This window comes from Tupaia chinensis, unplaced genomic scaffold, assembly GCF_000334495.1.
Source record: "Tupaia chinensis unplaced genomic scaffold, TupChi_1.0 Scaffold000414_1, whole genome shotgun sequence".
In the NCBI taxonomy this organism is placed as follows: Eukaryota; Metazoa; Chordata; class Mammalia; order Scandentia; family Tupaiidae; genus Tupaia; species Tupaia belangeri.
The window spans coordinates 1,623,555-1,635,869 of NW_006159919.1; the positions used below are offsets into that span (position 1 = coordinate 1,623,555).

A 12,315-nucleotide genomic window follows, 5' to 3' on the forward strand; every position below is an offset into this window, starting at 1 on the left:
TTTCTGGCCAGTGTTCAGAACGTGCAGCCGAGCTCTGAGCTGTTTCTTCAGTCACGGCAATGGTACATCCAGGTCCTTTGCACTCTTTGTGGTCAGAGTTCATGGTTTCCCTTCTTCAGAAGTAATGGCAGAAGGCACTTACAAGCTAAGATGAGGGTGGGAGAGTGCTTAAAGAGAAAGATGGGGTTGGGGGGAAGTTGAGCAGAAGCATAGAAACTTCTGCTGCTGCTCTCAGCGGGCAGCTGTTCTGGTCATCACAGGCCGAATCTCACCAAGCTAAGTGACCCCACAAGGAGACAGCCATGTAGCAGGAAGAGACTGGTGACAGAAATCCTGATTCAAACCAGCTTTAAAAATAAAAAATTTAGAACCAGCCATGGCGGCATAGGCAATGGGGGCACTGCAGTTCAATGCTGGAGACCATATAGAAAGGCTCTGGGTCCATGTTCCAGGTTTGCCATAAAAACACGGGAGCCGCCAGTGGTCCACCATGGTTCTGGCTGACCGCAGGGCTTGGGGGAAGATTGCAGTATGAAGGCCCAGTCGAGTTGCTTCTCTCTCTCATTTTTCTCTCTACCTTCACTTTTATTTTTCTTTTATTTTTTTTTTTTGAGAGGTTGTCACTATAGGGCGCGTGCGCTCGCCAGGCAGAGAGAGACATAGAGGCAGAAAGCGAGAAATCCCCCCCTCCCCCAGGGGGGATGGTCACGCTGCAATCCCTTCTCCTCCATTCTCCTCCCGGGATCTTGGGCACGCACGCACACGCACCCGGCGGGTGAGTTCTAAGCAACCAGGTCCGGGACGCGAACCACGGTCGACTATGTGGGAGTCCAGCGACATAGCCATTACGCTAACTGCTGGTTCCCTCTACCTCCACTTTTTCAAAGGAAATAAATAAACCTTAACAATCATTTAAAGAAAACAAAAACAATTCTTTCTGTCACTGGAGTTCTAGAGCTAGGAGCTGGTTGTTTCAGGTCTGCACAATGTCAGTGAGAGCCAGCTCCCAACTGTGCCACTCTGGGCATTGGCTTCATCCTTAGCAGTAAGGATGCATCCTTAGCTGTGGGTCCAAGCATTCCATCCACGACTTCACTGTCCACATATAGATGAGAACGTGTTAGCTCCAGTCCCCAGCAAGGAAGAGGGTTGTTCTGATTATGTTAGGTGAAGTTCCTAGAGGTGATGGAATAGATATGGGCAGCTCCAGTTTTCATTATGAGCACCAAGACCTCTCAGCTCTGACTGGCCTCCCCCAACTCCAGCCTGTGGATTGTCAAAAGTTCTTTCGGTCTGTACCAATGCAGAACGTGCCGAGTGGAAACCTTGTCTGTGTTACTTCTATCAGTTAATGCCTGAGGCATGATCATAACTGAGGGGACACATACAGAACAGGGACAGCAGGAAGGTTGTGGAGAGAGCCTAGGAGAAGAGCCCAGTGGGCTCACCAAAGATCAGCTCTAATCCTTGCTCTTAAGGGTTACCACACCCCCAGCTGAAGAAAACACTGGTTTAGTTTTAAATTTAGCAATATCCACACATTTATGACGTACAATGTGAATAGTATATATTCGGAGAAATCTGGAATCCTTCAACGGATCAGTTATGCTTTCATTTTTTTTCTCTTTCTCTATAGACCTCGCAGTGTTAAAGCTGTGCTGAATGAGGTCACAGTCTAACGACAATATTAACCCTGCAAATCTGTTCATTTTCGCCTGAGCACCCTCGGGCAGGATATAGAATGTGTCCAATTGAAAAACTATTATAGACTCTGCAGTGCTATGATGGCTGAATCGTCACGGGGAAGAGGGTGTGAGAGGGTGTGTGTGTGTGTGTGTGTGTGTGTGTGTGTGTGTGTATGTCTATAGCCAGGAAATCATTTTCTCAAAGGAAGTCAGATAGGATATATCTCTTAAAAGTGGAGGTTGTATGATTGCATTTTAGAGAAAAAAATGTATTTTTTATCACTTTTTATCATCCACATTTTAAAATGTGACTTTTACTATTTCTGAGCCTTAAGCATTTTATATTTCCTACTAACTGCGTTTTTGGTTTTTAGGTCTCTTCCCCCCCACCCCTCACCCCCCCACCGCCCTTACCCAATACCCCTTTCCTTTCCTTTCCTTTCCTTTCCTTTCCTTTCCTTTCCAGACAGGGTCTTGCTGTGTTGCCCAGGCCAGTCTCAAGCTCAGGATCATCTTGCCTCAGCCTCCCGAGTCTCCGGGACACATGCCACTGTGCTTGGCCTTTAGATTGGTCTGGGAATCATATCTGGGCCTCCCGTGCAGTCCCTTGGTCTGGGAATCATATCTGGGCCTCCTGTGCAGTCCCAGCCTGTGGAGCACAGCGACTTAGTAGCATGGGCCACTGTGCTGGGCCCAATACTCTTTTAATTAATTTTCTTTAATGTTATAAAAACCTTTTGTGTTTTTCAATATCTATCTTGCATTGTTAAAAAGATGAAGGAATGTATAAAGAACAACATAGTGAACATCCTTGAGCCCACCATTCAATTTAAGAACTAAGGTATGAGCCTTTTTTGTATGACTCTGTTTAATTCACATGTAGACAAACACGACACAGATGGTAAACATTTTGTGTAAAGGCCCGATCACTACCTCATCCATGGTAGGCATTGCGTTTCAGAAAGTATGTGCATATGCAGTCTTGCTTGGACATGTGGTTAATGCTAAGTAGTCTAATAGTTGTGCCCCAGGTAACTCCTAAAGCTGTTCCAGATCATAAAATCTATGATGTTTTGCAAATTTTTATTTTATCATGCTGTGTTTTATGCGCAAAATGAGATGACTTCCCCTTTGTGATCTTCATCAAAGGCATTTTTCAAAATCCCTTTAATATGCCTTATCACTGGCTTCGCCACACATTGCATGTTTGAAAACAATCTGGCTAAATTATAAATCTGAGAGTATTCATTAGTCTTCCAGAATTCACACGTACATACCATTTGAGCTTATTCCTCCCTCATACACTCTAAGTATGGGACCTCTTTATTGAGTTCCAAGGGCCTGACTTTACTTGTCTGTGATTTGGGCTCTACTTTAAAAGCAATCAACCATGTTTGGAGAGTGTTTGAAATATTTATATTGTATCCATGGAAAGGAGGTAGTATTTTATTCTCTCAAGAGTGCCTTTTCTTAAACGTGTTTTTGCTGCCATGTGATACCCCATTCTCATCGGTTTGCTCACGTTACACCTTTGCTTGTGTGACTGCACACTGCTGCATCAACATCTGTCTCAGTTCCACCTCGGGGACTTGATTTCTTCAGGAAGTCAGGCATTCAGAACAGCCTGCTCATGGCTCACAAGCACATGTTTATCACTTGAGGGTATATTCTTTTCAAAGCCTCCCCAGACTCAGTCTTGTAGGGAATAGGGTAGGTAGGTAGAATACAGACCTTTTCTGTTTGTTTTTCTTACGCTGTTGACCGATAAACTTGCGGTGACTCTTTGCAAGGTTGCTGTAAGTATGTGTGCTGATGGCTAGACCAGTTATGCCCTCCTTTTCCTGATTCAGAAACTAGAAATGTAAGAAAGCATTTCGTAGATCATAACAGCCTAAGGTCCATATTTACTCAACTGCATAAGAATGAGGAAGCTTTCAAAGAGAAGGGTAAATCACACATATTTTATTTAGATGTGTTTAGTTTTAAGTGTTGATTATCTTTTCACTTGGAGTGAGTCGGATGTCTCCTTGTGCCATTTACCAGTTGTTAAATGTGAGGATTCACAATATAATAAGTCTTCGTCGGTGTCAGAATTATTTGCAATGAATTTTCGTTCCGCTCCTCAATTCCGAGTGTGTGAAGTTTTTCCTTTTCTTTGTTACAGGATGCGTTGTTGTAATAGTCATTATAACAAAAGCAAGAACTTGCTGGTTTCCAGATTTTATTACCAAGTGCCTATCAATGCTAGTCATGGTTTATTCTTTATGATATATGTATTTCCTTTCCACTGAAAAGAGAAAGAATGTCTAAACTTGCTTATCTCTCTGTAGGACAGTCGGCCCAATATGTCAAGACCTCTGATCACTAGATCCCCTGCATCTCCACTGAACAACCAAGGCATTCCTACTCCAGCACAACTCACAAAATCCAATGCGCCTGTCCACATTGATGTGGGCGGCCACATGTACACCAGCAGCCTGGCTACCCTCACCAAATACCCTGAATCAAGGTAATCTGAAAAACTCAACAGTCACACTCAGAAGTGCTTGTGTTTGATGACCTAACTATTTTTCCTTTGACCAGCATAGCAGTGTGGCCTTGCCAAGGCTGGAGTTAGGATGTGAAAGCACCATGAGGGCCACCCTGCTGCAGAGGCTGTTTTGGACATGGCTGTGCATCTTCTGCAAGTCAGGATTTGACCCACAGCTTTGTCGAAACATGTGAAACTGTCGCCTGAGAATGGAGTTCTATTATGATATCTGTCTCTACAAAGATCTTCATTATTCTCAATGTAGTACCAAAAGGATGTTGATTCCCTGCCTCCCTTCCTTCTGTCTTCTCCTAAAATACACTTTCCTATAAGTTCTCATAACTTTATAGAGGACCACTTGGTCCATCAGCTTGTGAACTAGAAAAAAATAATACTAAACGAGACTCTTATCAGTGAAACATTATGTTTAGAATAGTATGCAAAAGTCCAGAAAGCCAAGATAGGATTATTTTTAAAAAGGGGGGAGATAGGCATGGAACTTATGAGACAGCTCAAGGCAGATGAGTGAATATATAAATTGTATGAAGAGGGGAGTAGGTTACAAATAGGCAGTATACATTTTTATTTATAGCCAGCCCCTCCCATACCCCTATTAACCAGTTTAAAAGGTCCAAAGAAGTCATTTCCTTTGCACCTTGAGACAACTCCTAGCTCTGCCCCAGATTTGGAGGCTATGCCCAGATCTTCTGAGGAGATTTATCTTCCCCAACTAGACAATAGGGTAGGAGAGGAGGCATGAGCTCATGTGGACTAATGTCAGGGAAAAGGGCATTTATCTGCTTATTTCTGCTCAGAGAAAATGGAAACAATGCTTGAGCTTGAAAAGGGCACCATTTGTATTTTTTTTAAGTCTTAAAATGTGACAGATACAGGCCAACTGGTGGTGTGGTGGTTAAGGCACTGGAGACCATGAGGCTAACTGTGCAGGTTGAGTGCATATATGTACATGCCCAAAACCCCAAGAGGAGAATGGAGGAGAAGGGATTGCAACGTGGCCATTACCCTAGGAAGTGCTTTCTCGTTCTCTCTCTCTCTCTCTCTCTCTCTCTCTCAGTGTCTCTCTTTGGTAAACACACATGCCCTATAGCAAACTAAAAACAAAACACTCTTCAACTGCAGCAAAATTAACTAGTTTTGCTTCAGTTTGCTTTTTTAAACTCTGGTACAGTAGGGAAGTTCATAATACCATTGTTCTGGGGCCAGCAGGTGGTATGGTGCTTAAGGCACTGAATTCCCACATGTCCTACGGTGGTTCAAGTCCTGGACCTGACAGCTTGAAAAATCACACCAGGCCCATATGCATGCATGCCCAAAACCCCAAGAGGAGAATGGCAGAGAAGGGATTGTAGCATGGCCATCCTCCCTGGGGGAATGATTTCTGGGGGTGTGTGGGGGGGTGATTTCTCATTTTTGCTTTCATTGTCTGTTTCTCTTTCTGGTGAGTGCACATATCCTATGACAAAAACCTTTAAAAAAAAAAAAGTTTGTCTAGGACTTAAGCCGTAGATTTCCTTCTAGTGTTTATTGCAATGGCGTGGGCCTCTTTCCACTGACTAATGATCTCCTGGGATTTGGGCCTTAGTGGAGCTCCCTGATGTTACTTGGCCTGCTGGTAGCAGATTGGGAATTAGAGCTCCATTTCTTTAGCTTCTGGATCTCAAATCATTTCCCATTTTCAGTAGTGTCTCATTGGAGATTCTTCCTCAGTCCCTTAACATAATAGGTATTTCTAAGAACCCTCTTGGTTATTTTCCCTAAGTTGTTAAATAAAGGTTTTCTAGTTCTATTTGCAAAATGAAGGGAGAAATGATAAGATACACTTAAAGACAAAAATGCATGGTACTATTCTAGGAACATAGATGCTACTCCATAAGTGTGATGTCGTGCCTGCTTATAAAAGAAAGCTTTCTTTTTAAAAACATTTTTGTAATATTTATTAATTCAACAGAGAACTTTCCATTTTTCCCATCTGTCAAAAGTTTTCTCCCCTTGTACCACAAGAAGAATCCCTTATTATCCTCATCCCGACACATGCATCGAATGTCACAGGTGTCATGGCTCTCTGTACCGGCACTGTCTCCTGTGTTAGTCAGCAACCACTTGTAGCTACTGAGCACTTTAACCCTAGCCAGTCCTGATTAAGATGTCCTCTAGGTGTGAAATTTACACTGAATTTTAAATAGTATCAGAGGGAAAAAATGTAAAATATCTAAATATTTTTCATGCTGTTTTTATGTTGGAATGATATGTTAAGTTAAATAAACTACACTATTAAAAGTTTATTTGTTTCTTTTTACTTTTTAAATGTAGCTAGTAGGAAACAAAAAATTATATATTGTCTCCCTTTTTGTTTCGATTAGAAGTGCTACATGGTGAGCAGATGGTTTTTATAAAATAATCTAATTAAACCTACCCCTCCCCCCAAATGACACATCACAAACCGAATTTCTCTTTTACCAATGTAATTAGAAAAGACAGAATTGTTCATCTTCCTTTCCTAGTCCTGCCCTGTGCTTCCTGTCATCTGAGTGCCACAGGATCACAGGAACACCACCAAAAATAATTTGTGATTCATTAGTTCTTGGTTTGAATGCTGACTGTGCCATTTACCTAACTGTTGTTTGACTATGGACAGGCCCAATTTCGAATTCTCATCTTCTGTTTAGTAAAATATGTATAAATATGTATTTTTGCAAGGTTATTGGGAGGATTAAATGTGATTATGGAAAGCTCACTGTGGCCCTGTGTCCAATACGTAGTATTGCCTTTCCACTTAATCTTCTGACAAACCCAGCAATTGTTTCTTTTCAAACTGCCTTCCAAATCCCAACTCTGTCCCTTTCCTTCCTTTCCTAGACGATGGGAACACTTATTCCTGGATTCTTACCCAGATTACTACAGTCCCTAGGGACTCCTTGCCTGTACCTTTTTCCCTTTATCTTAAATACCTCCACCTGTCACAAGCTCCAAGTTGGTCCTTGTCCTTTGGAGATATCTTTAAGAATATGTCAAGACTCTTTGAAACAAGCCTTAGCAAGTAACTTCTGTTTGTGTTGCTTATACCTAAAGCATATGGCACAGGTCAGATGACGCTGGCTTAGATGTTGAATTGACCACTGCGCATTGTTTTGTTCCCTCTTGGGGTTTTTTGTAAGTAATTGTTTCAGAGCAATAGCCAATTTAATGGGATTTGTACTGAAATTTTTCTTCATGCTTTTCTCACAAGTGTCAGGTATTCCTTACAATGTCTGGTAAAATCTCTTGCATGTTATTAACCCTTTCGTGATAATCCCTAGGAGATTAGCTTGCCTATGACTATGGAATTCCAAAAATCTCCAATTCTAGTGCTCTTGATTCTAGGGTGCAAAACTTTCTCACCCTATGGCACAATTCCATGCCTTACCGTTTGGAGCCTCCGTTTTCCGTCTCACCTGCCTCTTCCTTGGTATAGCCAGAGGAGAGGAGGGCTTTTTTTTTTTTTTTTTTTTTTTTTTTTTTTTTTTTTAGGATTTCAAGGAAACACTTATAGTTTAAAGTACTACTTTGTAGGTAAGAAGTAACTTTAAAAGATGTAATATCTTGGGCCGGTAGGTGGCATGATGGTTAAGGTGCTAGACTCCCACATGACTCCCACATAGTTCAAGTCCCACACCTGGCAGCTTGAAACTCACACTGGGCACATGTGCATGAGTGCCCCGAATCCCAGGAGGAGAATGGAGGAGAAAGGATTGTGGTATGGCCATTCTCCCTGGGGATGATTTCCTACTTTCTCCTCTCACAGTTTCTGGCAAGTGCACATGCTCTATGACAAAAACCTTAATAGAAAAACAAAAGATGTAATAGCTTAGTACAATTTCAGAGGTCTTGCAAACAACCTCTACTCCATTTTGAAATATTATAGATGGTTTTATTATTCTTTCTCTAGTCTATTTAATACTCTCTTGGCTAAAGAGCACCCTTAGAATGTTTGTCCCCAGAAAGTGGGGACATTCTTAGGGTGTTTGTCCCCAGAAAATGGTGGACTGCATAGTTAAACATGAGAGTCCCCTGGGAAGCATTTTCAAGTCATGCCAGGCCCTCCCCACGAACCTCTGCAATTTTCCTGAGAAAGCCTGATTTTCACCACCTGGCTTTGACCAACACCACCAAAATATATGGTCCCTCCAAGAGACTATTGGCCTGTACTTCAATGAACATTTCATAATTTATGCTTAACACACACACACACACACACACACACACACACACACAATAACATGTTCTTTTTGCATTTCACCAAAAAGAAAATCTTTGATTTTTATTTCTTTAATTACCAAGATTACCAGTGGTTCTGCTGTGCATGCCGTGTGCTTTTCTTTTTTCCAGCTGATGAGCCCTGATAATGATTCAGAAAGCAAGTCGACTTGTATGTCTCAGAAAAACTTAATCACTCATATCATTATTCACTTCCATCATCAGGTGTTTTTTCAACTGAAGGGACTGAAGTTTTCCAACTAACTGAACATCAGTGTACATCAGTGATGTCCTCTGTCTTCACCAATGTTTGTGTAAGACACAAAACAACTCTTTGGAGGTGTTTACAAGACGAAGGCTAATCTACAAAATCTTGGTTGTAAACACTGATCCCTTTAAGAGGATCCTAAGAATCTCCAGTTATGATTACTATTTTGAATTGTAACCCCTGAGAAAAATACCCCATTCAGATCTGGGATAATTTTATATAAGTTTGTTGTTTTTTGTTTTGTTTTGTTTTTTAGTCAAGAAGGCCCAACTGGTATGACATATGCTAAGATATTGTGCTCCCATTCTGGGATCACATGCAAGGCCCAGATTCAGTTCCTAGTCTGGCCTGGAAGTTCGGTGTGGTAGTGTGTCTGTGGTCCCAACTACTCAAGAGGCTGAGGCGGGAAGATCATGAGCTCAAGGCTGATCAGGGCAACATAGTGAGACCTTGTTTGAAAAAAGAGCCAGGCATAATAGTTAGGTTAATTCATAGCTTGTAAGTTAGACATATAGGACATGGACCTCCACTGGTACCTCTACCCTGAGCCCTCCTATTTATATTGGATTAAAAAATTCACAACACCCTTTATTAACATCATTGGTAGTATAAGATCCAGGTATCTAAATAATTTGCCATAAGTTGTTAAGGTTGTTATATACCAAATTACACGGCCACTTTAAGACATAGTGCAGAAATACCTCTTTAGTCACATGTATAATATTAAAAGTATATTCTATGACTGCTTTAAAAGAAGACACAGATATGAGTTCAAAATTAGGTCTCTTCCATCCTTATGATCTATTTTAAAAAAATCTTAATAGCAGCTGTGTTGATGGTTTTTCTATATGGACTTTTTAAAACCAGGAAGTGGGTTGATACTGCTAATTAACTGAGCAAATCGAGTGGTAATAAAGCAGGGGTCTTAGCTAAAAAGAGTTGACTGTCAGCCAGTGACCTCGAGGTGAGAGACAAGATCTCATGTGCCAATCCCCTGAGCCATCCGATCTGATGGCTTGACAAAGCTTTTGTATATTTTAAACCCAGTACATGAGTTAACTCCCACATAAGTAGATTATGCTAAATTGGTCTCTCCTAAATAGCACAGAATTACTAAGCACACTGGCATATGTAGGGAGTTGCAAAACTCAAAAGACTGTACTTTCAGTCTTGCAGTCGACACCCATGGCCACCCAAGGGGTGTGTGTATTGAGAGTATCAGGATGGAGATGCCAAGCATGCATGCCCTGCCAGCAGTCATCCGGCTTTTGGTGTGCGTCACTCTCAGATGTGTTCGCCATTGCAGGATTGTTTATGTGGAGCTACACCAAAAGGAAATCAGATGAGTGCAAGGGATTGGTTCATGTAGTCTGAGGATAATTAAACTCTACCATTTGGATTTCCGTGTAGTTGTCTACCAGCTTAGGGAGTTTTTTGATAATCCTGTATTAGAACTGGGAACTCTGTGTTGCATTTTATGACATCACAGTACCAGTTGTAACATAAATTCTTCCTACACGTGGGTAAAGCATCATCATCATGCCCATGTGCCAGGATCTCAACCAGAATGCCAGGGGGCCAAACATTGGTGCAGCGGTAAATCATGACACTCTGGGAAGCCAGCTTGTGTGGAAAGGTTCCAAGTTCACGTCAGACCTCACTGAACACACAAGGCAATTGTGTGCCCATGATTTGGGACCGGCTAGAGCTGGTGTGGCACATGGCATCAGTACCTCGTTGGGAATGCTATCTCTCTGTATCTCTGACTCTCTCGTTCATGGGAGAGATAAAAAAATAATAACCTTTTTTAAAATCCCAAAATAAATATATCTAATTTGGTGAGCAGTTCACTGAACTAACTTTCAAAATTAAATATTGCCTGGCATTGAATAAAAAACTTTTTATTATAATCTGCTCTTAAGTTCCATACATTTTATAACTTAATGGCTATACCTTAAAAAAATTATAGCAGAGGTTAGTGGGGATTTATAGATGAATAAAAATCAACCGTAGTTGTCTAGTCTTAGCACAAATAGTAAGCGAGAGCTGCTGCTAAGAAAATGGGTAAAACGATTAGTTTTAATTGGTAAAGATTGGTCAGTCTATAAAAAAAGAAAGTTTGTTTACATAAGAACTTAAAAGGAAGAAAAAGCACCTGGCAAATGAAAAATGGAAAGTTTCTTCAGGGTAATAGGGGAAATTTTCCTCTTTTCTGTCTCTTCTTTTCATCTTACAATATTGCTTTTCCAAAATTGCTCCTTAGTCACATAGGCAAGGAGTAAATGAAGTGGTTGGTTTCAAAAGACATTATTTAAATAACGAAACTGGGTTTTCTGCTTAGTGCTGAAAACGTAGTCCTTTGGCAACTTACACTGCACTACTGGTGGATTCAGCCAACTTGTTTTACCACTAGAACTAACAAATTAGGCTTCATTTTTAATGCAGTCTAACTCATAAAGTTTTGTCTCAGAGTGAAACTGTTTTAAAACAGCCATACAGTGCCTGTGGTTTTCTCTGTCATGTCCTTTCATTCATTCATCCATTGTGTGTTCCCCATCTGCCAAGGAGAACAGTGACTAATGAAGGTCCTTGTTCTCTTGTGACTTCCAATGAAGAGGGAGGAGAGCAGACAAGAAACAATTGATAGGTAATATCTCAGTAAGTAGTAAGTGTTATTAAGAAAAATAACACAGAGGGGCCTGCTGCAATGACACAGCAGTAATGCAACACTCTGCAATCCCGAAGCTGTAAGGGAAGGTCCTGGGTTCAAGTCCCAGTGTCTCCCTGAGCACTCTAGGGATGTATGTAAATGCTGTGATTCTGGATGGCTGAGACTGAGGACAGGATCATAGCATAAAGACCCTACTGGGGGTCCCCTCCTTTCTCAAGATGTGTGTGTGTGTGTGTGTGTGTGTGTGTGTGTGCATGAGCATGTGTATCCTCTCATGGAATAAGTTAGCAAACTTAAGAAAAAAGCAAAAAAAATAGCACACAGAATAAATAGGCCTACTTTGGGAATGTTGTTCCCTATGTTAAGTCTAATCATAATGTTTTTTATTTCTATGTGTGTTTTTTTTTTCAAGAAACATTTTTATTCATCTAAATTTTCAAGACAAACCTAATGTGCACCTAGTTTAGATTTAGAACAGATTTTGATGCTTCAGTATCACCGGTCATTCTTCATTTATGACAGCGAAGGCCACCCTGTCACCTACACACCTCTGGGTTGGCCCCCTCTGCTAGTGCCTCTGATGGCAGAGCAGTGACTAAGGCATAACAGTGGGCGTCTTTTCTGTTTTAAGTTTATTTATTTTTCTATGAGGGAGGACAGACCAAGAAGCACCCCCAAAAGGGTGTTCTCGCTGTGATTCCCCTCAGTGTCAGTCTGTCCGAATCTCAGGCGAGCATGTGCAGCTGGTATGCTGGGCAGGGGTGGGGAGGGGCAGGATACAAATTCAGGGCATTTGGGTCCCATGTGAGTCCAGTTGTGTTACCTGGCCCATCGTTGGATATCTTTTTTTTTTTTTTTTTTTTAAATTTCCCAGAGGAATGTGTACTGAAGGTGGGGCTGAGCAGGG

The 12,315-nt window shown here is 41.4% G+C and overlaps 1 protein-coding gene across 2 annotated transcripts in view; it reads left to right on the forward strand.

Moving 5' to 3' along the window:
- KCTD1 (potassium channel tetramerization domain containing 1) overlaps nucleotides 1-12,315 on the forward strand; it is a 250,816-nt gene that overhangs the window by 173,921 nt on the left and 64,580 nt on the right. For both annotated transcript variants that reach the window (XM_006154530.3, XM_006154531.3), the window contains exon 2: nucleotides 4,016-4,194. In XM_006154530.3, the coding sequence (XP_006154592.1) occupies nucleotides 4,016-4,194 (179 nt within the window). The remainder of the gene's footprint in view (nucleotides 1-4,015; nucleotides 4,195-12,315) is intronic.